We start from the raw sequence: 14,136 nt of genomic DNA on the forward strand, positions 1-14,136 counted from the left end.
TTGCTTAGGTAAGCTTGCCAGTGCTGCTATTGCTGCTACTCACTCGCACGTCAATGAAATCCGCTGCAGAAAACGTGGCGCAACGAGCGCTAGAGATAATGTGGTTACGTTCAACGTTTTTAGATCTAAAAATGTTGGTTACGTTGTCACTGTAACGTTGTTTGGTGCAAATATCGTAGCTTCTAAACAACTTTTTATGATAAAAACTTTGCTTTATTATGTCTTGAAGAATCCACCGCCGCAAAGAAGCCATTCCATTCTTTTCTTTGCTCGTCGGTTTCACTTTTCGCTTTCGTTGCAATTTGGTAGCGCGTATACGCGCGTTATGGAAAGCTTGTCACCTGTGCGAAGACGGACAAAAACATCAACATCGATGAACTAGGAGAATTTAAACCCCTCGTTTATCTTTCAACGGCAAGTCAACTGTTGTGAAGCTCATTTTGTGTGCGCTACAATCAAACAAACAAGAACTCTATCTTGAAGTTATTTTTTTTACAACTGCTTGATTATTAAACACCACATTTTCCCACTGGGCCCAGCACATTTCTCGTGTTTATGGCAGTATTAAGAGTGCCTCCGAGGAAAGTTGGAAATCTGTTGAACACAGACATTTTTTTACAACTGGTTGGCTAGCTGTTAACCACTTCTCCTATTGGGCACAGCGCAATTCTCATATTCATGGTTGTATATGAAAGCCTATGTGGAAAGTAGACAGTCCAGTAACTCTTGCAGCTCACCAACATTGAGTGCCTTACATTTCCAAATTCATGGAGGAAGGAAAGTTTACCTTCCTGCATGTCAAAATTAGTGCTGAAACGGAGAGTGGACAACTTAGTTACCGACACCATTCTCCTTGCCACCTTGGACATGACATGAGATCATGTCAGTTGTAACCAAAAAGCTGGTCAATGCCCAAGTGACTCTAGCATAGTTTATTAGTTAGAGCTGCATTCTTCGTAGCAACAGGCTTACTGTTGTATTCTGTACAATTTGTCATGGAATGCTAAAGGCAAGACCCCAGCCAATGACAACTTTACTCTGCATGCTAGATGCGCCTTCATAGTTTCCGCTTCAATTTCAATATGGCCAGCGAACCTAGCCACCCTGAATGAAGGCACAATAGGGCTGGGGGGTAGTGCAATACATACTTTCAACAAAACTACACAAATGCAGCTGCGTACTACCTAGCTCTACGTAGATGAAGGTGCAGCATTCTGGGCGGCCATTGTTCACCTTGCCTCCCGACACCCCCCCCTTGACCCCTAGAACTTGCCTCAGCACTCATGTGGATATATAGTACTCAAATCCAGAGTTTGTGCAGAACCATCATGCTGTAGACCCATCTATAATGCACAAGGAAGAGTTCTGATGCATGCATGCATGTCTGTATTCTGCCTTGGTCATCTCATATGCAGCTCACTGCATTACACCACCACCCCGTTATCCTCTGTTTCTCTCGTACTAGCCATCAGCCCATCTATATCTACTACTGGACAAATGACGATCTCCACTTAACCCAAACCTGCACCAGCTGTCACCAGCCATCCCTGCAAACATCCCACTCATCTGCCCGAATGACCCTCTTCCACTCACGGCTACATATGCCTTCTCACAGAATCCTCTTCATTACCCTAAAGGCGTATCAGTTCTGTCCCCCACATCGCACAAACATTTCCTCCTCTCGATTTGAGCTACCATTGGCTCTCTTCATGCCGTAACCAATTCTGTTTCCCGATGTGGAGAGTAGCAGGTCACAGTCGAGGGTCCCTTCAGCTAGCGCTTTCTTCACGCGAGGCTTCTCAGCCCACATATCCAATTAAAGGGACGTTGCTCTTAGAAAAAAACCAGTTCTGTGACTCTTTTTAACTACGTCAACCTTTGTCCGGCAGCAAGAGGAGCATTTATTGTGGGAAAAATGAATTTAAATATTTTACCACACCCGATACAAACCAAACAAACCCTGTGATTACCGTTTGGCAGTATGGCAGCACGACAGCCATCCCCATACATCAGACTTCAATCGCAAAAACGAACAGTGGACGAAACACCTGCGTTGCGTTTTTTTTCCTTTTACAGCTTATAAAAAGTCTGTTTTCAGTGTAAATAGTGCTGTTGTTAAAGCGCTGTAATCCATCAGTGCAGGCCAACAGCAAGTTGTCCTCGGTCTCTCTTTAATCTGTAAACTGTTGAAAAAATTGAAGTGGACACTTAATCTCTACCTTAAGAGTATAGCGCAACAGCAAAAATGGATTAATGCCTATATAGTATACAGCATAGGTCGTTCTTGACTTAACATTCACAGCTCCCTGGGAACCCTCATACCCCTCCTGGAGCGGTGATGCAGCAGTTAAGCGATACGCCACAGCCTGCGATGGCAGGTGCAGTCACCGATGGGGCTTGTGTGGCCAGGTTGCTCTTCCCGAGCAACCTCTCGCTGCCACCTGTCACGGTGGTCAGTTTGCTCTGCTCCTAATCTGGTGGGCAGGTTTTGATGACGCCACAAGATCACGCAACCTAGGTTGCTTCTCCGGGAATTTTCCACTCAGAACGCCGACTCTACAGCATGAACATCGCAAGACATTTCCTTTGCAAAGTAAAGGTGCCTCCCCTCAAGTGTGAGATTTTAACTGAACCTGCTAAGTGGACTAGCACTGCCATATGCTTTGGTGTAAAACAACAGCATTTATATATGATACAAGGTTTAGAACAGCATGCTGTAAAGAATACAGTAAAGTAGAAGCAACGTCTGGACCTAGTGTTTCAAACTGCTGTATATTCTAAAATGTAGCAAGCGATGAATATCACAGACTGCACGATTTAATGGTATCCTACACAAGTGTGCAGAGAAATATATAGTTCTTAAGTCGAACTGACAGTCAAAAGCACCAAACACTGTCACAAGCCAGTCTTACGGCATTGACTCAAATGATGTCCTGTTCCAACAAAACTTTCTCCTGGTATGAAAGCACAAAGTACACAAGTCATGAAGACCAATGATCACACATGAGCACAACCTCCAACCATGCATGTGCCCTGCATGCGTTTATTACTTACGTTAAGTTTCTTAATCCTATTTATCGATAGATGGTGGGTAGGCCCAAAATAAAGCCCCTAGAGCAATTGGCTATCAGCGCCCTAGGCAACGCCCCAGAAGAGAAAAATACGTACCGACGACCACCACAGATGCAGAGAACCTGAAATTCAGATTAAATCAGCTGTCTTTTTCAAAACAGTAACGAGCGACTGTGCCATCAACTAATGAGACACGGCAGAACTCGAGTATTACCAGTATTACAGAAGTGCAGTTCCCATCTTTCAATGGTGTAGCATTCGAACTTCTTGTTCGGCTTACCAGCTCGCCCGACAGGTCTTTAAACTGATATTTTGACTCATAAGTATCTCTAAATGCAACCAAAAAGGTAACAAGCACCTACCGAAGATGGTAAATCATTTGCGTGCCCTTAATCTTTGGTATCAAGAAAAAGACGAGAACGAATTATTCCGAACAAGGGGATCCAAACTGCTGCCTTTCGCATTCGAAAACAAAGCAGCAATCCATTGTGCCAGAGAAACGGTGAGATTTAATGGTTTCGATTGCGCGCTCGTCCGTTCCCATAAAATTTCTCCTATTTGCTACTAGGCGGCGCTGCTTAACTAGCTTTTTCGGAATTTATTTCCTCTGCAAGTTTTTCTTTTACATAACAGCTACGGTGCAAAACTTAAGCGAACCCACTGTGTAGGGAACAGCCGCATAATTTATCACCTGTGGGACTGTACCGTTGAGAGAACGGAATCGTCCATTACAGCAGGTGCTGTCGTGGAGGCAGATCAGGAGATCGAAAGAGCTATGTGGGGAGGAGGCTTAGAGGTCAATCCCCTCCTGCTCTGTGCCTATCCTATGCACAGGTGCAGACACCGAGTGTTGTGAAACCAGCAAACCTTTCTCGCACAGCCAACCGCTGTCGTACCCACTATTCACAGCCTGTCGCATAGGGTAAAACTACAGGATAAAGACCAAGCATTAAAGTGGCCTTTTCTGCACTAAATAACTTGCAAAAGCTATGTGGAACGACAAGCAAACTATTTTTAGCAGGAAAGGAGAGAAAAAGTAAAATAAAAAACATTAAATCACGGTCAAAATTGTGCAACGCGAATGTTTGATCTCTAGCTGCAGCGTGACAGCAAAGAACTTTTAATTTCACAGGCTTTTTCTTTTTCTTGCACAGTCGGACAGCCCGAGTTAAATACGGAATTGCCCGGGATGTGCGGCAATACGCAGCAATGGGTCTCGCTGGTGAGTTTCGAACCAACCACCGCCCGCAGCCGAGGTGGACACCCAAGCCGCTAGGTTACCCAATGCCTACCACCCTCTCCCCACTCTAGTCTCCTTTTAACACCAGTTACCTCCCGCCCTTTCTCCCCTCTTTCGACTACCCTTAAAAGCAGAGGGGGATTTCATTCTCTGCAGTTTGCCAGCCACCAATCAAAGCAGGTGGTGCTGTGGACCCCAATGCTAGCATGAAATTGAGGATGAGGTAATGAGAGCCAACACTCTAAAACAACTTTGTTAATGGAGTGCGCAGACACACCCACGTATAGCGACCAGTTGTGTGGCAGTTACCATGAAAAGCAGACTGAGCAACGATTAAACCACCTTCATGAACACCACAACGAAGTACAATTGAAAAAGAGCAGCTTCATAAGCTTTTCACAGCAGAGCCCGCAGGTGCCAACCTTTTTGACAAGGGCAGTGCTGCTGGAAATAATGCTGAGCACAAAACTTATGAGCTTGTTGAAGCAGAAATGACGGCATAGGTAACTTGGAGTGTGTGTGTGTCCACTCAGCCTACTGCTTTACCACAGATATAGTCTGCATACTTGCAGTCATGGCATATCTTGAATGTAAGGCGGTAGGTATGCACTGGCATATAGCCGTGCGACGGCATTGCGGCGCACCGCCACCAGCTGCCATGCTTGGGGTGCATGTGGCATATGAACTTCTGCTCCGCAGGCATGTTTCCCTTGCGTGTCGTATACAGATTGCTACTTATTATCTGCATGCATCATAGATTTGGTGGCCGGTACTCGCCGGCCGCGATAATCGCACGTAACTAGGTCTAAATGAATGCCACTTCGGACAGGCAACTGCACTGGTTACTGCTACTCAAGCCTGTCGAGAAATGGGTGCAACAACAAAGGTTGTTCGCAAATTCGGTTCCCCTAGATTCTGGACTCAAAGCTCGGTTTGGTGGTCAGTGACAGCAGCGCTTCCGTGAAACCGGAGAGTTGCATGTAAAAGAGATCGGTGACTTGACCACTCGATCGCTATACTGGGTGTGTTGTGCTCCTCACATAACTGTGAGAGGGAGCAAACTGTTAATAATCAACTATAGAGGATGAGCAGGCGTGTGAGGGTAGCTTGCGTAGAGCATTCGAGGAAGGAAGGCCTCCCAAGCCTCTTTAGTGGGGACTGTGTTGACAGGCCCACACCATGTGAGATAGAGAACAGAGCTCGTCAGAGTGTGGGCACAAAGCATTCATTTTCGGATCATAGCGAGCAGCCATTGCGAGGCACCAGTAGGTGTTCGTCTGTAGCTGTTGCAGAATGCGTTCCTCTGCCTTCGACAGCTCCTTCGAGAAATCATAACTGTGGATGGCATATATATGTGCAGAACCCTCAACTCCAGAGCTCCACTAGATATGTGGCCTAGATACGACACTTCAGTTCTTAATACCAGGGTGACTCGCGGACTTTTCAGACGAGGAGCGCCCGAATAAGCGCAGGACGGCCACTAAAGTTTGCTTAAAAGTTGAATGAAAAGGACTTCGGCCTGTCTTGTATCTTAAAATGAATCCTTGGGGCATGCATTTAGCCTTCCGGAGGACTTATGGCCACCCAGGCAGTGTTTGTTGCAGATGATATGAAATATAGGCAGGCATCAGGACAATAATACAAGCTAGCGAGCTGGAGTGGCATCCTCTCTACCTAAACAGCTCACCAATTTCTGCACCGTGCGCTGTGTTGACAGATGACGTGAGAGAGAGACATGACACGAAAGAAGCGCAGACTATCAAGTGTCAGCTATTATCTACTCTCGTGTAGACTTTCTGACATGGCACATAGTCACAAAGTCAACGCCTGTGCCGTCAGCTTTTCTGTCGTCTGTCCGTGTGTCAACCACTGTCAACCACAATTCATAAGGCTGCCCACGTCCACTATGTGTATGCTATGTGTGCAGAGGACTTCCACACAAAGCTGAATCGGCACCTCTTTCCAAGAGATTCACTGGTGTGCTCATACATCGCAGACGTCATATACAGATAGTGGTCGGATCACCGATTCCCTTCCTGGGCCCTTGATTTGTTTGAACCATATGTGGCTGTACGCTTTCATGGAAGCGCTGCTAACAGTGACCACTATCTCGGCTTCGATTCAGAATCGAGGGGACACCAACCCGCAACCAACTTTTGTCGTTGCACAAGTTTCTCAACCAGCCAAGCCAGCGCTAACCATTCGGAGTGGTGCTCGTTTACAACATACTCTCGCGAGACTGTCACGGCCGGCACTAACCGGTTGAACCTCCAATGCACATGGATTACAAGGCAGTAATCTGAATGTGACAAGCGAAAAAGACATGCCTGCATAGCAGGAGTCTGTCGGCTATGTGCACCACAAGCTTGGTAGCCGGCAGCATCGCATCACAGCAGCTGTGTGTCGGTGCATACCGCCTATATTGCATGAACTTATGAACGTCACAACAAACAGTTGGAAGATCTGTCCTGTGCATATTGTTTATGTCCTCGCGACTTACACCTCAATCAAATAAAAAATGCAATATTACCCTCAATACACCCTCTCTCCTGTAAAAATTTGCGGAAAACACAAGTGACCCAAGGTTAGTGTTGTGTACAGAAACATTTTTTTTTATTTTTGAAAGATGGATGCTTTTTTTTTTATTGTGGGTTGAAAGGAATCTTCTTTTGGGCAATTTTTTTGTATGCTTCTCTTCCTTTTTTTTCTGCATTGTCCCATCAGCAAAAAAACTTCCATATTGCTCTCTTTCCAAAAATTTGAAAAAAGTAGCAGTCCTGTGCACACTTAATGGCGAAAAGAACAAATGGTGAAGGCGCACTCGATTGGCTTGTGGCTGATGCGTACAAAAGTGAAAAGGAAACAGTGAAGCAAAAAAAAACAATAAACAGCAAATCGAAAACGTGATTGAAGAGCACCTTGATTCTATCCCCAGAAAGGCAAAAGAAAAACGCACATAGACGCGCACATGCACACACACACAGACAAATGATAGCAGGAACCAATGGCATGCCTTTTCAGTTTTTTCCAGTTCGTTCTCACCCCACAACTGGCCAAAATAAAATGAGTGACAGCCTTTTTCACTACTGGACACCCATAAACACTGATCAAACTTGAGCTAACATCACCCTTAGCTCCTCTTTCGACTGCATGACTAGCAGGCTTTTTTCTTCTTGCTCGCGCTCCGTACGTTTTTCCGAGACTAGGCACTAGTCATTACCTAACTTAATTTCCCGTGCTGGACAAATGCACTACCTTCACCTTCGTCCTGCTTCCTCCGCCTCCTCCCTCGCTCCCCTGATGTACTACAGTGACACTCCTGCAGTGGTGTACGAATGATTTACATGCAACGTGAACACGGCAATAAGGTTTTCCCACCGCACTTCCTCGGCCCGTTGCCTGATGTGCTGATGCCGATTTTTGTATGGCAACAATGTGAACACGAAGATCAAAACAACAGGAAACTGAAAGCAAAGCCAGAAAGAAAGCAGAGAGAAGAAAGATGCCCAAAGAGGCTTAGCTCGAAACAAAGCTAACTACACGGTACGAAGACACAACCTACAACTCAGGTTTTCGTGGACGCTGCCAGCCTGGGGTGCATTTCTGTCTCATCTAAACAAACAAACAAAAAACGAACAGAACTGACGAGACAACTGCCTTCAGACTGCAAACACTGATAGTCCCAGCAGACCTTGAAACTGCATTCGCATGATCAACATCAGCAGAAAGCTAACACAGCAATGCGCGTCACTGGAACCCATTTCATAGTAACGAAGCACTTCCGAGGCATAAAAACGAAAAGAAGAGAAATACAAAAAAAAAAACTTTTTATCCAACCACCGAACAATGGCGAGATAGTCCTGCAGTCCCCCTCCCCCGACCCGGCAAGGAGGTTATGCCGCGTTCCCGCGCCATTGCCGAAGAACACACCTCTTCACAGCAGCTTTACGGCGAGACGATTTCTGCTAAGTGCAGGAAGGCTCTTTTGTTTCGTTTTTAACCCGAAGCAGCTGATCTATCCAAGGCGCGGAAGCGGTGGCCACTCGGGAACTCGCACGTTGGGCGTTTGGGACCACAACGCGGGTGCACAGACAACCACCGTTTCCGCGCACTGGCTCGACCAGTTACGCACTCGCTGACATGACTCGGAAAAGGGGGTGAAACAAGGCGATCGAGGGACAGAGGAAGAAAGAGGCGCGGGGATAACAGGAAAAAGGAAGGGGGAGAAAAAAAGCGGGTCGTCTGACGATGCGCGCGTTCGCGGTCTAGTAGGGGTAGAACCACGTCGCTCGGCGCGGCCTGTAGGCTCGCCGGGGAAAGCGGTAGCCACCACCGCCGCCGTAGTACATGCCGCGTCCGGGCCGCCGGAATCGGCCCCGGGGCGGCCTGTTCGTCGAGCTAATGCCGGGTCGGTTGGTGCGCTTGGTCATCACCTTGATCTGGCGGCCGCGAAACAGCGACTCGTCCAACGCCATGGCTGTCTGTATCGAGTCCTTGTCCGTGAACTCGATGTAGGCGAATCCCTTCGGGTGGCCCGAGAACTTGTCGCACAGGATGGTCACCCGGTTGATGGAGCCGCAGCCGTGGAAGTGCTGCTCGAGCTCCTCGGCCGTGGCGCCGTAGTCGACGTTGCCCACGTAAATGGAGCGCGCATCCACTTCGATCTTTTCTTCGAGGGTTAGGCCTAGCGAGCCTCCCGGCGGGCTGATGCTCATCTGCTTCTCGACCTCGCTCTGCATCTGCTTGAGCTTTTCGGCCTCCTCTTCCATCTCGCGTACGCGGGCCTTGATGGCCTCGAGCTCGGGGTCATCCAGGCTGTGCTCGTCGCCCAGGCTCTCGTCCAAGAGCTCGGTCGTCGCGTCGTGCGGATGATCGCCGTTCTCCTGGGCCTCGGACAGCGCGTCGCCGTTCTCGACGGGGTTGTCCGCCATGCTTCTCGCGTCGCTTCGCTGTGCCTTTTTCACCCACTCGGCCGACACGCACAAAAAAACGCACTACGACCCACCACTCGACGCCGGGTTGCGGGCGGGCGCTGCTCTTTTCGCTGGTGTAGCAGGCGGAACGCGCACCGGCGAAGGGCTCACATCAAACGCGGCTTTTTTTTTTTTTTTTCTGACGCGGCGGCACTCCACGAAAACACTCCAAATACAACACAAATCGCGTAAGCAACCTTTGTCTGCTAATTGGATTGGATTGGATTGGTTGATTGTGGCCGCTACTGGTGATGACGATGTGGCTTGCTTTAAGCCGAGTGTTTTCGTCTTTGCGAATTCACACAATTAACGAGAGGTTAAAGCCCTGGAATTCGTAAAACAAGCACTTTAGCAAATTATCACTCGCACTTAATACCATATTTTGTTTTTTCTATGTGCAACAAAGAAAGAAGCTGAAACATTATTTAATCTAAAAACTAACTACGCTGCCACACTAAATACATTACAGCTCACGTTTTAATTTTACATTAAAATTGTTTTAAACCATTTGGCACGGCACGTACTGCTTTGGCTATTTTGGGTTTTATCTCGGTCTCACTGTTTTTGTCGACTGCAGCGCCTAAAGCGGCAGGTGGCTGCAGTGGGCGGCAGCCCATTTGAGCAGCTTGCGGTGTGTGTGCACTATGCGTTTCACAACCGCTGAGATTAGGTTTTTTGGGATGTGGACGATGTGGACGCCGCGCACTGTATTGTTTCTCATATGACTGCGAGACGCATCCACCGTTCGTGGAACCTTTCGTCGGTGTTACCCTTCGAGGAGCTTTCATGGGGCGTCGATCTTCAGTAAGCCGATGCTGAACGAGAGGTAAGGAGTTGCTCTCGGCTGGCGTAAGCGTGAACAGCTGATTGTTTCGTGGCCCGCACTTTCACTGCTCCCGTTCTCCTGTGCGCTGGCGTAAATGTCACGTTTGACTGCAGGCGAAACAGTCTTTAATGTACCGTGTTTCTGTTACGACCCACACCCTCGGTATAGAACGCAGCGCTTAATCAGAAACTTCACTATCCGTTAGTTCTGCTATTGTACCGCGTGGTGGACGGCTAGCTCCGGCCATCGAGTACTTGTTTGCTTTTCGTGGATACGTGAGTTAAATTTAAACAAGTTGGCATCCACGCTTCATTCATGTTGCGTCTTCCAAAGTGTTTTGCTGGCTTTAAGCGGTACGTATTTTGAGGCATACTCGGGTGATCGCTCGGCTAGTAAGGAGTGCTGGAACAGGCAGATGAGCGCGCTTCTCTTTCCTAGCTGTTGTAGTTTTGACATCGCTCAGATGAACACCTGCAGCACGGCATTGTCTCCTTGATTTTTCGCCATAGTTATACACCGCTTGGAATTTGAGTTTCACGGAATCCAAGACGTGATCGGAGATGCGCGGCGTAGTACGCCTGGTTTTCCTCTCCGGTTGCCCTCAGGGCGGCCGTGAAAACGATTGATTTTCCTTATTTTGTTTCGTTTTATCGTATTTCTTATTGCGCGCTCCTTCGTTTCCAGAAACTGCCTAAGCGTTTTGTGCATTTTATCATTATAGTTTGTAAGTTGCTCGTGCGCTTTTTTAGTATGATAGATTTATGAGCTTGACATCGGTTCATGGCATCTAGAAAGGTAATGGAGACGCGCTCGTCAGCGCAGCGGTTTCTGTTTTTTTGATGTCGGGAGTGAGTAACGGCGAGGTCGACAAATGTATTTTTTTTTTCGGTTAAGCGAAGGTTAACAATACGGTGTTGTAAACCATCGTTCACTGTGGCTTCGTTGTTGGCCTGCTGACGCGTTTCCCTTTCTATTGGGTCTCGGTCGACCAACCCTTTTTTCTTTCCTTTTTTTTTTTTGTGTGAGGCTGTGTGTGTGACCGCACGTGCGTATTGTGCGGGATCTTGGTGGCGTGACGTGGATGTAGGTCGCAGGACACCGAAAACGGCTTATCGCGTGTCTTTTCTGTACCCTTTCGTTTTCTTTCTGACGCGATCCTCTCGGTCAGAGGAAAAGAGCCGATCTGCAGCGAACGACAACGCAGGGATGCTAAGCGGGACATGCGACGTCGCATTTGGCGGCGGCAACGTTGACCCAACGTTGGCGCGCATAAGTTTTTCCCCTTTGTTAAAGCGTGCGCTGCGCCGTCGCAGTGCATGGTTTCCTTTGTGCATCTTCGCGCTGGCTTTTCTTGCTTGATGTTCGTGACTGCCTGACTTGGTTGGCTTCACGACGCTTTTGTCGTTGCTTGCATTATATTCGTTTATTTGTTACCTTGCCCGCCGCGCGCGGTGTTTGCAAAGCGTGTAGTTTTCTGTACACTGTTTAGTTTCAGAGAGCTGCGTTCTCCTTTTACGAGTGAACTTTTGCACTGGTTGTCGACCATCCTGAAACGAAACGATACAACGTTATGACTTTGTTTTAGTTTGACGCTAACATACTGTTGGTCTTTCTGTTTATAGTGTTTCTTAATAAGTATGCGTCCACGAAACAAAAGAAAAAACGTACGCGCATATATGTGCCACAACGGTTGTAACGTAGTAACCCTGCAGGACCAAAACCAGCGCACACACAGATTCGGTCGGCACTTTGCATGGAGCAAAGCACCACAACAACACACAATTAATACTGGCCCATGATCGCCTTATGCTTATGCGCCACTAAGCACAGCAAAATTAATACATGCAACTCACATACTTCCTTGGGGACTGATACTGTGGGCTCAAGATTATATACCCATTTACTATGGTGACCCACAAATTGTAGTAGTGGATGGGTAATAATGATGAAATATTAGTAATGAGTAAACCTTTACAGTGCAATTCTTGCTTTACGTAAGCAGGCCTTTACAGGCATAATCCGACAGGTTTAACTGCAAATGCAAAATTTCGTCAGTTGAAGAATTCACCATTACTTTTGGAGCCATAGCAAAATGCTCTGAGGCACAATACTTGCATTTATATTTAAAGGTCATGCTCTGAACCTGAACATTATGTTGATATTATTTAGGCTTAGACGTCATGTGTTGCTTCCTAACTTAGCATACAATGAAGTGGAACATATGATTACTGCAACTTGGAGCAGTTATGCGAGATTATTGGAATGACGTTTGATGCAACGTCGGGCAACGACTCGCGCAGGAAACCCGGATGAAACCTTGCCAGTCGACCTTAGGCACCTGATAACGCGGTCTTAGATAGCGTATCTAACATAGGACATGATGGCATTACAGTCGCCGCATGCACCGCTTCAATTGTACTCCGTTCATGGCGATTGGACGCAATGGCGGTGGCATATCTCGCAAACTGTTTTATTTTTGCTTTGTTTGACCTCGCATTGGCGCAGTGATAGCGGACCCCCCCCCCCCCCCCCCCCCCCCCCCTCCTTCCAACGGACGAACAATGATACCGTTATCAAAAGGCGGCGCTCCTTAAGTGCAAGGTTCGGTTTGTCGGGCAGTATCAGCGGTGTCCTTAGGCACTTGAGTGATGCACCTATGTACGATTATAACACCCTGAGCAAGGTGGAATCATTGCCGCACGATAGTTCACCCGGAGCTTCCTGCAAGAGCGTCTTCAGACATGGTTTGCCCTGTTTCGGTTTTGGGAACTGCCTTCCGCTGACGTCAACTCGTACATACGTTCGATGAGATTTTTACACTGACGTATTTTCTCCTCTTTTTTTTTGTTATTCGGTCTATGCTTCAATACTGAAAGGAGGATTATAATCACGGTGAGGAAAGCAGCTAATAAGGATGCAAAAATCGCTACAAAAAGGAAATATTGCACTTGCTGGTGCTTGACGGGACGCTCGCCGAGTCAAGCTGCGTCCGCGCGTCGGCGCTAAAATCGAATGCTAACTAACATAACGTTAGAGGGGATTAAGGCCAGCGCCAGTAGCAGTCAGTGGTACTTCCTCACGATGGTCGTGTTTTGTAGTTTTTACATATCTTCATATGTGGGCCACGTCAGGAACACTGGTCACGTCTATAGTCCTGCGTATGTTCATATGTTAGGCTTATGGTTTGTGGTGTTTAACGTCCAAAGCGACCCATGGGTTATGAGGGACGCCGTAGTTAAGCGCTCCGGATTCTTTAACGTGCACTCACATCGCACAGCACACGGGCCTCTAGGATTTCGCCTCCATCAAAGTTCGACCGGCGCGGCCGGAATCGAACCCGCGTCTTTCGGGTCAGCAGCCGAGCTCCATAACAACTGAGCCACCGCGGCGGCGTATGTTCATATGTGAACTGTAGTTTCTATATATCTTCATATATGGGCCATATCAGGAACACTGGTCGTATCTATAGTCCCGCGTGTGGTCATTTGTGAGCTATGTTTGGAACACTGCTCATCTGATTAGCATTGCAACTGCTTGCGCAACATCCTGCAGGAAGGCTGAACGACCGCGCCGGAGCCATAGGCGCCGCCGGCTTGTTTGGCCGTTTCCCGCCGTGTTATGCCTTTGTCGTTATCTGGATGCCGGGCTCGTTCCTTTGTCGGTTGCGTGCTGCTCCAAGGGGCGGGGGAAGTTCCGGCAACCGGCGCTGGTGCAAGATCATCGCTCGCTCGCTTGTTCGTTGGTGTTCCGTGCCGTTGACCCCGGCTGGGGGGAAGGAGGAAGGGGTGCTTCAATGCCTGACTTGGCCTCTCTCCTTAGCTCTCTCAAGGAGGCGGCGCCCCTAGCGACAGCCCCGACGTGCGCTTTCCCTTTCCTTTAAGGCCGTAACCCATTCTCGCTTGTGCTGACTCATTCCTTTGTTGTTCTTTCTTAAGAGACTGCAGCGCTGCTGTGATGGTCTTTATTTGAACGTCCTTTATCATCGCTCTAGCGTCGTTTGGCCACGCATCGGACACGTCGCGCCG

At 48.0% G+C, this 14,136-nt stretch overlaps 2 protein-coding genes across 2 annotated transcripts in view; one reads left to right on the top strand and one right to left on the bottom strand.

The window, feature by feature from the left end:
- Positions 1 to 6,903: 6,903 nt before the first annotated feature.
- Pabp2 (poly(A) binding protein nuclear 1) lies at positions 6,904 to 9,480 on the bottom strand. The gene has a single exon (XM_089556819.1). The coding sequence runs from the start codon at positions 9,241 to 9,243 to the stop codon at positions 8,578 to 8,580; it is 666 nt and encodes a 221-aa protein (XP_089412945.1). The 5' UTR covers positions 9,244 to 9,480; the 3' UTR covers positions 6,904 to 8,577.
- A 461-nt stretch (positions 9,481 to 9,941) lies between these two features.
- The window catches only part of Lpin (phosphatidate phosphatase LPIN), a 78,152-nt gene continuing 73,957 nt past the window's right edge, over positions 9,942 to 14,136 (top strand). Inside the window, exon 1 of the mRNA XM_089556816.1 lies at positions 9,942 to 10,111. The gene's annotated coding sequence lies outside the window, so the exon portion shown is untranslated. The remainder of the gene's footprint in view (positions 10,112 to 14,136) is intronic.

The sequence above is a fragment of the Amblyomma mixtum genome, chromosome 8, assembly GCF_055824585.1.
Source record: "Amblyomma mixtum isolate Tamu chromosome 8, ASM5582458v1, whole genome shotgun sequence".
In the NCBI taxonomy this organism is placed as follows: Eukaryota; Metazoa; Arthropoda; class Arachnida; order Ixodida; family Ixodidae; genus Amblyomma; species Amblyomma mixtum.

Excerpts from the sequence above, each read along its gene's own strand:
- Pabp2 (XM_089556819.1), bottom strand. The coding sequence starts at position 9,243 with ATGGCGGACAACCCCGTCGAGAACGGCGACGCGCTGTCCGAGGCCCAG.